Source organism: Rhopalosiphum maidis, chromosome 2 (assembly GCF_003676215.2).
Source record: "Rhopalosiphum maidis isolate BTI-1 chromosome 2, ASM367621v3, whole genome shotgun sequence".
NCBI classification, from domain to species: domain Eukaryota; kingdom Metazoa; phylum Arthropoda; class Insecta; order Hemiptera; family Aphididae; genus Rhopalosiphum; species Rhopalosiphum maidis.
Genome location: NC_040878.1, coordinates 51,058,064 through 51,073,206, shown reverse-complemented (window position 1 = coordinate 51,073,206; position 15,143 = coordinate 51,058,064). Strand labels below are relative to the sequence as shown.

The 15,143-nt window shown below is 24.4% G+C and overlaps 3 protein-coding genes across 3 annotated transcripts; 1 reads left to right on the top strand and 2 right to left on the bottom strand.

Moving 5' to 3' along the window:
- Nucleotides 1–907: 907 nt before the first annotated feature.
- LOC113553965 lies at nt 908–3,771 on the bottom strand. The gene is made up of 2 exons (XM_026957574.1): nt 3,543–3,771; nt 908–1,867 (listed from the first exon to the last, which is right to left on the bottom strand). Exon 2 carries the CDS (start codon nt 1,830–1,832, stop codon nt 1,152–1,154), a length of 681 nt encoding a protein of 226 aa, XP_026813375.1. The 5' UTR covers nt 1,833–1,867; nt 3,543–3,771; the 3' UTR covers nt 908–1,151.
- Nucleotides 3,772–5,791: 2,020 nt separating this feature from the next.
- Nucleotides 5,792–7,584, bottom strand: LOC113553370 (nischarin). The gene has a single exon (XM_026956677.1). It carries the CDS (start codon nt 7,373–7,375, stop codon nt 6,014–6,016), a length of 1,362 nt encoding a protein of 453 aa, XP_026812478.1. The 5' UTR covers nt 7,376–7,584; the 3' UTR covers nt 5,792–6,013.
- A 208-nt stretch (nt 7,585–7,792) lies between these two features.
- On the top strand, nt 7,793–11,877 carry LOC113553014 (acetyl-coenzyme A transporter 1-like). The gene is made up of 10 exons (XM_026956112.1): nt 7,793–8,008; nt 8,157–8,429; nt 8,491–8,617; nt 8,994–9,153; nt 9,219–9,373; nt 9,740–9,930; nt 10,685–10,869; nt 10,945–11,065; nt 11,134–11,349; nt 11,609–11,877. The coding sequence occupies exons 2-10, from the start codon at nt 8,196–8,198 to the stop codon at nt 11,786–11,788; spliced, it is 1,569 nt and encodes a 522-aa protein (XP_026811913.1). The 5' UTR covers nt 7,793–8,008; nt 8,157–8,195; the 3' UTR covers nt 11,789–11,877.
- Nucleotides 11,878–15,143: the final 3,266 nt, after the last annotated feature.

Genomic DNA, 15,143 nt, shown 5'->3' with positions numbered 1-15,143 from the left:
TGTTTAATATTTGGTAATAAAATTAAATGTTTCTTAATTTCGGTCTTACTAAAAAGTAAGTACCAACTATATCCAAATTGCTACCAGAAACTAAAATCAAGGTTAGGTTAGACTTTACTACTTCTAAAGTTGTTAACTAAAACTTTAAAATAAATGTATTTATACATTTTGACAATTTTTGTCAAACATCATTAAAATTATATTCTATATTAAAACACAACCAGACCATAATGCCATGTATATGGATTAGATGGTGTATCCATGTATAAATTAAGGATGTGCTTTATCACAAATAAATAAGCAAAAGTTACATCATTTTAGTCAGCCTATTAAATATTATTATTCTTTTAGTTTATATAGACTGATAAAACTGTTTCAAATCATATTATTAAGCAAACATTTTTTACTACAATACTTTATTTTTTTAATGGAATTATTAAATAAGTATGAAGTAGGCAGAAATATGAAAATGTAGGTAATGTAAGTATGTATTATATTACTATATAAAAAGTTTAGAATTTTAAACTAGATCAATAATGAAAGAAAAATATTATATAGTCTTTAAATAACCATAAATGGTTATCAATAAATATAATAGCCATAATAGGTATGATTTGAAGTATTTGTAAAATATTAATTATTTCTCACAACATTGGTATAGTAGAGTAGATTTAGTATGATTTTTTTTCAAATGGAATTTATTTGCAGATTTTAAACTAAACCAACAAATTTAATAAAGATGACATAATTATTACAATAAATAAATGTATTGAACAGTGACTTAATAATAATATACATCATTACAATTAACATTAATTATTTGCTTCAAATTGATTAAAGTTAATCTATAAAAATAACTTGATACATTATACGATAATTATACAATTGGCTTTAGTACAAAGATTTAGAAAAACACTTATACAACATTAAACATTTAATAATATATATAATAATAATGTACAATAACAAATTTCCTCAAATTTTGGAAAATCTATAAATTCAGTTCATATTTTCATTATGCTATATACACAATTCTTTGTTTTTTTTTTTTTATGAAAACACCTTTGTTTCTTTTTCAATTACAATCATTTTATTTCATTTTTTAAATTTTGCCTTCTTAAAAATTGAAAATATACATGTATAATTTAAAACTATTCTACCGCTAAACTAAATGATTCGATATCTGTAAAATGTTCGTTCATTGATTGAACAAATGCTTCTTCTTGAGGATCTTTTTTCTTTTGTTTATGTTTTCTATATTTTTTTGTTATTTTTATATCTGCTTCTTCCTCTTCTTCTTTATCTTCATATAAACTTTTATTGTTTCTTTTTTTTCCGGGATATGATCGTCTTGGTGGTTTTTTAAATCTGACATCTATATCAGCTTCAATTTCAGCTAATAAATCTGTAACATTAGTACAGCTTCTATCTTCAGAAATATCAGAAAAAGTGGTCCATTTATCATCAGAATCATTTGTAGTAGTGACAGTTAAATTTTCAGTCACAGTAGGTTCATCTTCTGGATCACTGTGAAATAATTCTGGAACTCGACCATAATTTATATTTTCTTCTATAACAGGAAGTATAGGTTTGAACTGCTGACAATCAAATTCTTTATTTATTGTTTTATTTTTGTCCTCTTTATTTATTACACTAATATTTAAGCTATTATTATCTTTTAAAATCCTTTTTGAATTATTTTTATAAAGTTTAGATGGGGTAGATGATTGTTGTGGGGGCTCAAAATTTTCTGCATCTCCAATGGAAAATTTGCTAAGACAAACTGATTTTTTCTTGCGAGCCATTGATGTATCTTTTGAAGTTCGAACCATAATTTTTATGATTGTTTACTATAAAATAAATCAATCTGTAATATAAAAAAATAAAATTGTTTAGTAACTTTGCTGTATATCCAATAAATGGATCCAATACTAGTAGATTATCTTATAAAATAACATTCATTATTTCATAAGTTTAAATATTTTGAATTTTTTTTAATACAATTTTAAGTCATTATTAATCATAAAACTTAAAAACACATATTTTTTAAAAGAAAACATACAATTTTAATTTTTTATACCAAATTAAAATAGTTTAAGAGTTAAATAAATACATGAAAATCAAATATTGAATAAACAGTTTAGTAAATAAATTATGAGTATTTCAATTTTATTTAAGCTGAGTAAAATGACAAAGGGATATCCCACAAATGTTACTGATTTTACTGTGCTCATCTAAATTATAAGTTATAAGATTATAACTATATTATATTATTTTTTTTGTATTTTATACTTTGAAGAATTTTTCTCTTTAAACTTTTGAGTAAAAATGTATGTTGTTAATCAAAAAGTAAAAAACTTAAAATAAAATAAATATTTTCAAAAGTATAAATAGGTAGTTTTTGAAAAAATGAGTGTTTTGTGTTATATGAATAACTTAAACTAAATTATAATTAAATTAGTTAAAATTGATACATTATTTTTAAATATTTGTATACTTTTATTAAGATTTTAACACATTTAAAGTGATCATACATTCCGCTTTCAAATAACGCAAAAATGTCCTTCTTTGAAAAAAATTCACAACCGAAAACATAATATTGATAGGTACACTACATACTGATACTTGTACTGTTATCGTACACTTATATACACATTCATTTTATACTGTAAACCCTCATAGGCTGTAATCTACAGATAAAAATGATACAAAAAAAACGTAATTGAAATTGTTATTTCTGACTTGTGGATCCAATAATTTAACCTATTATAACTTGTCTGTGTTTTTGTTTTCTCATTTTTATAAAAAAAGATTAATTTTTACTAATAAAAACACACTGTGTTTTACTATATTACTAGTGTTGTCATTTTACGTAAAACATATGATATTTTTCCTTTTAAAATTTTTACGTTAGACATATACCAACAATAATTGACAAAAAAGAACTATTGACACCCTACATTACCATATAAAATAAATCAATGTACACATTAACTGACTATTAGCTCACTATCGATTCAATAAATGTTTGATTGTTCATGCAACACGACATTGTAAAATTACAGTAGTGAAGAGTAACAAAATTATACAGTGAGATCAGGTAATGATACAAAATAAATGTAAGTGGATCTATATATATATTGATTTTAATGAAATATAAATACTGTAATGGTACTGCATATCAATATGCTACTAATGATAAAACAGTACAGCAAATATACACTATATACTTGTATATACAAATATTTGGGAAGTACACCCATGGGAATTTATCATTATACATAAAAATTGAATAGTAAGCCAAGAGATCATCTTAACAATAACACTATTAAGAATGCACACTGCTATATCTTCATTATATTAGTGTCTATGCAGATACATAAAAACAACTAAATTTTCATAATTGAAAACCAGATAGGTAAAGACTACCAATCAAATAAAATTACATAATTAATTGTATAAAAACCATAAGTCAAATATTACATTATTGTTTTCTCCAAAATCTAATTTAATAAAAGGATTAAAATTAATAGTACACTTACTTCTACTCAATGGATATTTTGAAGTAAAGTCCACTCTTGTCTTGAGTCTTAACTAAATAGTTGACTGTGAATATAAAAGTAAAACGTATAGTTTTACCCAACCGTAAAGGCGTAAGCAAATGGTATGTTACTGTGGTCACAAATGGTCTGTTGTCTATAGTCTGTATGACAGTATTCTAGTTGAAAGACATGAGCTATAAAGCCGTTATCCAAAATTCTAAAAAACAATAACAACAAATGTCGAAACTTGACAACGTTAATTTTGTTACCAACCTATGGACGATAATATAAATAATATTATAATAGAAAGTATTCGTTTGGTGGTGGCACTGCTTAGATATCTGATAATAATCATGTTATCACAAAAACGTTTGGATCATGATCATAAACAATAAACATGAACCACGAACTAAGATTAGTAATTAATATTGGTTCATGATAATAAATATTCATAAACACATTTTACTCCTAAAGTCCTAACAGATAACTATATTAATAAAATAATAAATAATATTTTATTTTTATTTGAGGTAAACAATCTATACGGTTAAAATATTCCAGCTTGGCAATACTTTACAATTATACATGCCTATAATCAAAGTTTTTATTCCAATCTCATAGTTTAAGGTTCACGTCATGAAAATTTTACTTATAAAGTTTTTAGATTCACTGTTCGGTAAACGATAAGATAGCTATTGTTATTTCTATTCATATTATAACTTAAATTAAGTATTGTCACGTTGAAACAGTGAAACAGATTATATAATTGAAATATGAAACAGTTATTTTTTGTTTTTTAATTATTATGAATTGACATACAAAATACCTATTTTTAAAAAATTGAAATTTTACCAAAATTAAGTTATTTACAGATTGTCATAACAAAAATCAGCGTTCCAATCGAAATTGATTAAATTGCGCAATTCGTGTTTCGCTAAGTAATATAGCTTTTATAATGAGAAATCCAAAAACATTATTGGCTCTAACTTGTTGATTTTTATTCAATTTTAATATGTATTTGTTGTTGTACTATTTTAAAATTTATGATCGCAACAAAATAGCTATCTTGAAAATTTTAAAAAAACTTAAAAACATTGTTTGATAATTTTTAAAAAAAAATTGAATTTTATGCGATTTAATCAGAATTTCCATATTTTTTAGTTATTACTGTAAAAAGACCGCATTTAAATAAATTGATTTTTCACTTAGGTGATACCGGCCAGTATGTCTGTGTATTACGATGCATACTTCTATTATTTGTAAAAAAAATTTATAATAAAGTTCGTCAAAAATATATTGTTTATTTTTGGTTTGCATTACGTATACGTCATATACGTGTATTTGTAATTTTTACTTTTTATTATTTATAGTTTGTTTGCATTACTATAAATAATTAAATAAAGGTAAAGATAAATTATTATTTAATGGATATAGATACAAATGTTTTAAAACACGCAGAAAATTTTTTTTCGTGTAGATTAAGCATTTTTATAAGTATTCTTCTACGAAATTTTGCTATAATGTATAAATAATGGTAATACAAGATAAAATAAAGTAATTGATTTATGTTTTTTGATATAATTTATAAAACTATATAATAGATAATAAGATTAAAATACACTTGGTCACTTGGACCTATGCTACAAACTACACATTATGACAATCTGATTAAATATCAAACAGATAGATAACTAAGAATAGGAATGAAATATGAAAATTATTCTAAGATTTGAAACTAAGTAATTATCAATAAAATGTTATTGGTTTTAAAAAATTATTATATTATTAGAGCATATTATAAAAGATATTAGATATATTAGATTTATATTATATTAGGCACGTCGTCTATTATGGGGTCGTACTATATGGTAAACCCTCAAGAAAAATGTTAAAAATTATTGTTAATAATCTATACAATATCTCATTATTTTAAAAATATGTTCTATTGTTATAAGATCTTAGTTTTAGTTGTGTTTGAGAATGAGTTATGAGCATACTTTGATATTGTGTATCGAATATCGATTTTTAGTTATCTTTTATTAGTTGATAATACAGAAATAATTTAACATATAATCCCTGACTAAATTATTTAGCTTAAAGTGAGCAATTTTCTTTATTATTTTTTTCAAACTTATGAGTGGAAAAAGAAAAAAACAGACAAAATAATGTAATAATATAATTTATATAAGTTAAATTTTTTCTACTAATACAAAATTTCACAATTTACACATTTCATATTTATGCCTGTATACAGTTTTAACAAAAATTATAAAACATACAAATATTAAAATTGTTTAACAAAATAAATAGGTTGGTATATCATTATCACAAGACAAAAACGAAATATTAATTTGTGATTATTATTGATAATAATAATAATAATAATAATTAATATAACAAATAAAAATAATTATATAGGTAGTTTAATGACAACAAAGAACAATAATAATAATGTTTTAGTGTAATTTAAATCATCTATCAAATAATGTTTTGCCTTCTTTGGCAACTTTTAATGCATGCATTATTGCCACAGTGTCTAGCTCTTTTTGAGTGGGTCTTTCATTATCTAAACAAAAATCTGAAGTTCTCTTTTTTAGTATCCCTAGTACCTTAATTCTATAATCAACCACAGTTGACACAGGATTTCCAGACAAAACTAAATAATTCATATTCTGTAACCCACTCAAGTGTTTTAACTGATCTATATCATTAACTAAATTTGAACCTAAATCCAACATTTCTAGTGAAAATAATTTTGAAAATGCTTCCAAATTAGATATTTTATTTGAAGACAGATTTAAACATATGACATTTCCTAATTTTGTATGAAGATCAAATACTTCAGCAATATTATTACTTGATAGTGATAAGTGACTGAGATAAGTAAGAGGTGACATATCTTCAATAGTACTTAATAAATTTCCATTTAAATTTATTGTTTTAACATTTGGCGTTAAAACTGTGAGACTTTTTAATGTTAGTATTTCATTCCAACTGAAATCAACTACTTTTACTTTATTCCAAATCATACTAGAATCCATGTCAGTAGACCATTCTTTATGAACGTTATCACATAGTAAAATATCTTCAGGAGTTTTGAGCTTTGAATTGTAAACAGTAATTATACGTACTGTATCCCGTAATGTCATTAAATTGTATATCATATTATAGGCAATATTATAACATTCAAATTTATTCACATTCTTAAAAGATGATAGCTCAAAACTTAATTTATTGTAAATTATGTTACTTGTACCAACATAATGATTTCCTCCTTTAATTGCTAAGTATTTAAATTTTGAACAAAAATCCAACACATGACTGAAATTATACTCATTATTTTCACTATCTGGACAAGGTAATTTTAATCTTTCACTAATTGCATATAACAGTAAAACATTAAAATTGAAACCATTATCATTCAAAAGGTAATCATCACCGTTTTGAAAAAAATCTAAAGCTAATTTTTTAACAATTAAAATTACATCATACTTGTCGAATTCCAAAAACTCTAATAGTTCATCAGGCATTGATTTTTGCAAAAATGACAATATGGTTTGTAAGTATATTTCCAATCCAACCCGACGTTTTTCAATAAAATTTGGTTCCTTGTTCCCAATTATTTTTTTTCCAGGTAGTATGTCTTTGGTCACAGTATGTTCGTTTACTAGTTTTTTGTGCAATTCCAAAAATTCTTTGTATCTTTTTTGTACAGTCCATGTAACATCACCAACATTCACTTTAATGAAATAATATGTAACCCCATCGGTATCTGTTTCAGCATTAGAAATGGCAATGCTACATTCGCGACAATATTGTACATAACAAGACATTTTATATACTCTGTTAAAAAAATATAATTATTCAGAAAAACATGTAAATAAATGTAGCACAAAAATGTATCGAAATTGAATCATTTTAAAATTAATAGTAACGACAGAAAACAGGACGATTTGTATCAAATACTGCAAGTAAAAACAAGCTACATTTAATATGTAAGCTGCACAGAAAACAAAACATCGTATAAATTAAAAAAATGTTAGAAAATATAAATATGAGATTGTTTATCACATGGCTAAATGGCAATGGTTTAATAATTATTATTATTTATCTTTGTACTTCAATAGAAATGATAAAAGATGTTGTTGTTATCAATGCTGATATTGTCAATCGCAATGTCTATAAATATTATGCGCATGCGTTAACGAACCGGTATATACATTTTCATATACGTGGATTATTTTTTTTTTTTTGTTATTACTTTTTAGTTTTAACAATAGTGGAAAGTTTAATATTTGTTAATTAAATAAATAAATAGTTGACCACCTCTGATGAGTACTAAATGCTAATAATAAATTACTGTAATTATGTAAATGTAAAATAAAAAGAATGTGCAAAATAAAATTTAGATTAATGTTATCATTGACATCATTTATGTACCTGTACAGCTAAACCTACCTACTTAAGTCAGTATTACATGTATATAAGTATCATTAGGTGTATAACTAATCAGCAATCTATTAGTAATTTACTAGTGATTTGATTAGCATTCAAAAATCTTCTGTAGTACTTAGTACTGTAGTGTAGTGGTTTTATTTTAAATTTCTGTTATAGTTTTCAAATAATATTCGTCAACAACATAAGACATATACAATGAGTAAAGTCAAACCAAGAAAAGCTATGGTTTTTGAAGATAAACTAGAAAATTTTAGTCCAAAGCGAAAGAAACATGGTTTACATGTACCTAAAGCTGTACCTTCCACGATTGGTGATAGGCTGAACATAGCAATTTTGTTATTTCTTTACACATTACAAGGTGTACCACTTGGACTTTCAGCAGCTATACCAATAATAATGCAGAAGAAACATATAACTTACAAAGAACAGGTTGAATAATTTATAATGTAATATTTTATTCATATTATTAATTAATTGTATTAAATTTTAGGCCCAATTTAGCTTTTCTACATGGCCATTTAGTTTAAAACTATTATGGGCACCTATTGTTGATTCTATATTTTGGCCAAAGTTTGGTAGAAGAAAAACCTGGCTTGTCCCTGTACAATATTTGATTGGTCAGTAAAAATATTAATAATTTTTTTAAATATAACTCATTACTCAGTTTTTTTAGTAGACTCGATAACTATATAATGTATATATATAGCATAAAATAGTTTGATTTTTAACTGTTCCTAATATAAAACTAGAAAAATCTATACCTTTATTAAATTAAAAACCTGTATAGTAATATTTAGATAATAAAGATAATCTATCTATCAGTATTATCTTGTGATATAACAATACTTACTTAAACTATATAGTAATTATTACCTACTAAGTGAATATTATTATTATTATTTTTTTTTTTAACTGTAATATATTATTGAAAGAAATGTATGGTTTTAATTTCTACATGTATGTTTTATATACTTGATTGACTTAATGTTTCAGGTTTTTTTTTGTTATTTTTGGCAATGAACATCAACGATTGGCTGGTGTTTACAAAAAATCCAAACACTACTTTTTTGACATTAATGTTTTTTTGTTTGAACTTCCTAGCAGCTACACAAGATATTGCTGTTGATGGTTGGGCATTAACAATGTTAAGAAAGTTAGTACTTACATGTTTGCATATTTTTATTTTTTTTAATAAATAATTTTAATTAATAATTACAGAGAAAATGTAGGATATGCTTCAACGTGTAATAGCGTAGGACAAACAATAGGTACTTTTCTTGGCTATGTTGTGTTTATAACATTAGAATCATTTACTTTTTGTAATAAATGGCTACAATTTACTGAGAGTACAGATGGTTTAATCACATTACAAGGTGATTATAAAATATATTACAAAGTTTAATTCAAATTGACAATGTTAATTTATAATAAGATGAAATCTATTTTTTGTTTTTGATTTAACGTAATAAGTGTTAGGAGAAGAACTCTTCTCTTTTTTTTTAACAGAAATTTCTATGCATCAAATGATCTCGATTCTTAATCAATTATAAAAAAAAAAATATATGTAAAGAATTTTTTTAATATTCATTAATAATAAAGAGTTATCCTAAAAAACAAGTGAAATGGATTTCATCTACTATCTTTATAATGTTTATTTATCATTATTATACATTTAGATACACAACTAATGCAAAATATCTTCATTTTTTTTTATCAATTTATTAATTTACTTTTTTTAGGTTTTTTATATTTTTGGGGTTATACATTTATTATTGCTACAACATTGATAGCTATATTTAAACATGAAAAAGACCAATCATCTCAACATGATAGCCTTGATTTAAATTTATATCAAACATATAAACTTCTTGGAGATATCATGAAATTACCAAGCGTTAAAAGCTTATCAATAGTATTACTTACTGCTAAGGTAAATTAAAAAGCCAGAAAAAAAAGAATATTGTATAATATATTACAAATGTCTGCATATAAAAATAATAATTTAATCTACAATATGACTTTATAATATTTACATAAATGTACAAGCTTAATTATTACCTAAAATTTTAATGTTTGGTTCTTAGTAGAAAATTAAAATAAAATATAATATTTTAATTTATAGATTAATTTCAATATTTTAACATAATATCATATTAAAATAATGTACTCAATTAACTGTTCTCATGTCTATTCTGCATAAAATTGAAATATCAAAAATTTGCAATCTTATAATAAGTTATTTTACATAAATTTCAGATTAAATCCCTCTGTGGTAAAAATTAAAAGCAAGGTTCTTATTTATATATATTGCCAGAACAGTTTGGCAAGGCTTGGAACTTTAACTTTATGTATTTTTATATTTCTTAGATACCTAAATATTCAATATTTGGTTTGACTAAAATTTGTTTTAAAACTCATGTATGATATCTAGAACTCAAATCCAAAAATTACATTGTATAATTTACTAAATTAAAGTGATTTTGTATGCTAAAAGATTTTATAAATGTTAACTCATTCCTATTTTGGTAACAAATAATAACAATAATAATAAAAAAGTTATTAAAGAAATAAATTTAAAAAATTTTATGGTGTTCCCCATTCCCATGCTCATTTATGTTTATATAATGCATAGTTTTGTATATTATATAAAATATTAATTAATTTTTTTATTAACCATGTTTTAGATAGGATTTAGTGCAATCGATGTTGTTTCTAGTTTAAAAATCATTGATAAAGGTATCCCTAAAGATGATATTGCTATGATTGGACTATTATCAATACCACTCCAAATCATTATACCAGTATTGATAACTAAGTACACAGCTGGACCTAAACCGATGAATGTATATTTAAAATCTATACCATACAGGTAAAACTATATAAAATAAACATATTGATACAAGTATTATATTTTAATAATTTTTAACAAAATTATTTAATTTAGATTATTAATTGGTATTGTCATTGCAATTATTGTTTACTTTACACCATATTTTATTTATCAAAATGGTAAAGTTTCAATGTTCTATTATATAATAGTATTGAGTTCATTTTTACTACATCAGGTATGAAGTATAAATTGATAGTTTTTGTAATTTTTTATTAATAATTTATTATTTTTTTTTGCACATAGTTGACTATGTACTCAATGTTTGTGGCTGTAATGGCGTTTTTTGCCCGTATAAGTGACCCATTATTTGGTGGAACTAATATGACTTTGTTAAACACATTAACAAATTTAGGAGGCGCATGGGCTAATACTGCTGCATTATGGATGACTGATTTTTTGACATACAAACAGTGTTCAAACAATGAAAATAACATATGTTCTACTGAAACAGAAATTAATGTTAGTAAAAATTTATTTTTTTTTGCATACTATATTTTTTTCATTTTTAATAATGTTGTAATTTTTTGTAATGCAAATATATTTGATATAAAACATATAATAAAAAAAAATTGGAAATTATATTAAATTAATTTTTGCAAAAAATATTTTTTGTGTTTTATTATAACAAAATATATATTTAATATATCATAAGTAAGTTATTTTTCAGATTTAATTATTTTTGAATGTTAAACATTTTTAATGTATGTTTATGTTTTAGGCTTGTCAAACATCAGATGGAAAGTGTGAAATTACAATTGATGGATTTTATTTGGAAACTGTTTTATGCACAATTTTTGGAATAATGTGGTATCAATATTTTTCAAAAAAAATACATAACCTGCAATCTAAAGACCTGAAACATTGGCATGTTGATGCTAAAAAATATTCAAAATTATAAAAGAAATAAATTGTTGATTATTACTTATTATTCATTTGTTATAAAAGAAAACCAGAATAAATATTTTATTTATTGATTGGTTTCATAAATCTAAATGGTGTAATATCTGTTAAAACAGTGCTTTTCAAACTATTGGCCACAAAATATTTTTGGTTATTTAGTTATTAAGTAAAGCCGTAGCAGTACAGTTGTACAGTCATATTTCTTTGCTCAATATTGTGCTTTTTGTGCATTTTAGTAAATAATAAGAAAATATAATTAATTTTGATTTAAGAAGCCTTGACAGTTTTACATTAAATTTAGGGGGGCCTAAGACAAAAAAAATTGAGAAGCACTGTGCTAAAGAAATAATATTATAATTACTTTTTGTAGGAATACCTGTATTAACAGTTCATTGATCTGAAATATTTATACATTTATATGTAAAGTTATCATTAGGGCAGAAGATTTGTAGCATTTGCATATTTGTTTTGTACAATCATAAAAATAGCAGAATAAAAAACAAATATGAGTGAAACAAGGGCTTTTCATATGCCAGCTAAGTAATATCAGAAATAATACAGTCACAATATTTTTTTATAAGGATTTTATTTTAGAATTTTTGACAAATTTCATCAAAACCAAGAAAATTTGCAAATTATTTTTTAGTTAGAAATTGTATATGAAAATATTTTGTAGAAAAACATTTATAAAATCTTCATTTTTTATAGCTATAAGCAGGGGTGTCCAGCCTTTTGTGAAGACTGGGCCACACCATATAGGTATATACGTTGTTGTGGGCCACATACTTTTTAATAATAATACATTCAAATTGAATAATTAAATTATATTCTATAGGTATCACAACAATACATTTTTTTATAATTTTACTATAGCGAGTAATAAGCAGAAATATTTTACAAGTATTAATATTTAATTGTAATTACACGGAAAAATGTATTTATTTATAATGAAAAAAAAAAAATTTAAAATTTTTTAAATTGATTTGAGGGCCGCATAATAATGTACCGAGGGGCGTAAATTGGACATCCCTGTAGTAGAAGATTTGATAATTGTGTGCAATATTCCTCAAGAGTAGTTCATACTAAAAAATATATCAGCATACCTAAGACCGTTCCTAGGAGGAGTAATCAACCCCTTACCCTCTCCAAATGTTCCCGTATTACGTAAACTTAAAAATTATTTCATCATTATTTTATATACCATTTACTAACATTTATATGGGTCCCCCGCCCACCCTCCTCCCTAGAAATTTTTTTTTTAGTACGGCATTGAACATACCTAATTATTTGTATAAATATTTGAAATCCAGATTTAAATAAAATTACATATTTAAGGTCTCGAGGAACCGCTACAGTGTTACACCAACATTTATTTTCTCTGTCTATCTCCGCCATATAGTATAGAACAAAGGTGGCGAACCTACAGCACGCGTGCCAAAGATGGCACGTTGATCAAATGTCATTGGCACGTGAAATAATTGCAATTATTAAAAATAATGGTGTTTATAAAGTTTTAATTATAATTGTTAAAAGAAATTCAAAGAAACAAATTATATACATTTTAAAAATAATAATTACCAAAAAATATGTTCATAGTTAATAAAATAATGTACCTATAATAATTGGTAACTTTATTTTTATCCTTAGAAAAATGAATTTCCTTTAGGCACGTGAAAAATTTTTAAAACCTTGATTGGGAAAATTTGGCACTTGACCCCAAAAAGGTTCGCCACCACTGGTATAGAACATCGTATTCCCATGATTACGGCTCTCTAGTTCAGTTTAAGGCAAAGGCACTTATTAAATATTCTTCTTTTTAAAATAAATAATTAGTGCCTTCGCCCTAAACTGAACTGGAGAGTCGTAATTGTAGGAATACGGAATATCTTTGTTTTTATATTATGTGGCGGAAATAGACAGAGAAAACAATTAACAAATGGTGTAGTGAGTGGTCGCCTAAAGAATGAATAACATAGCTCATTATTTTGTTGTAATTTAAAAACAATTCATGGGTTCGTATGGAGACTTAGAAACTTACATACCTATATTTTGAATTGTACCTACTTTACGTCTTTAGATAATAATTAATAACATTTTAAAAACATACAGATTAATTTTAAAATATTACCTATTTATACATGAATCTATTTACTATGTTTTACGGTAAAGGTGGTGTTGTTTCAGGCGTTTCAGTAGTTGATAACCAGTGGCGGATCCAAAGGGGGGCGATGCCCCCCCCCCCGTTCTCTCACAAAAAAAATAGTTTAAGTCCCTAATTTTAGTTATTGACGTCATTATTCTTCAAGGGTAACAAAATTATAGTAATATATTTTTTTATTACTATTACTATAAAAAATATTTTTTTTGTTCTATACGAGACTGTGGAAAGTAGCATATGTATTATGTATGTACCTAAATAAATACTTTATCAAAATTAATGTGTGCCCTTTAAAAATCGCCCCCCCCCCTGTTGATAACATACGATATCTAATAATATACGAGTCGACAAATAGTTATTATTTATTTGAAAAACAATAAAATATACTTTCAAACGTCTATGTTCAGTACTCTGCAGCTACGAGAGCTACGTATTATAGATAAATAATAATAATATTATATTAAAATAACTATTTAGTTATGACAGAAAAAAACATTTTTGATCTTGATTATTATTTAATATTTAAATGTGAATTTAAAAAAAGTCAATATATAATTTAATAAATCATTATAATAATAAGTATGAACCATGAGAATTACTTATAAATTATAATCCATTATACTTTTTAATGAAATTAAATACAAACGTCCCAAACCACAGAACAACAAATATTAGGTACCCAATAATAATGTTATCTATAATAAAATCTCCTACATTAACCACTGATTAAGAATCCTCGGCCTCCGCCCTTCAGATTTTCTCTCAGAGAATTACCTATAATACAAGACCATTTTTATACTAACTTAACTTTAAAGATTTTGAAAGTGCAAAAAAATAATGTATTCGAATTTTCGAAAATGGTCATGATGTTTTAACGCTTATACCAGCACAAACATTGTTTCTAGAAAATCGGACTATATACATTTTACCAAATATTGCCGAAGAAATCTTCATTTCTTCGAATTAATTCAATATCCAGCCTAACTATGTGGTGAGATTTTTACAAAAATCTAGAATAGATCTAATCTAAGAATAGAACCAACTTGAGTAACGAATATTTACAAGCGTTACTACTGATTGAAAGTTTGATTGAAGTTTGAATTATTAGATGTAAATTATTATTTACTAAGCAATTTTAAAAAGACAAGTAATTTCGAACTTTTCATTAAGTATACTTATAAGTTATAACTTTATT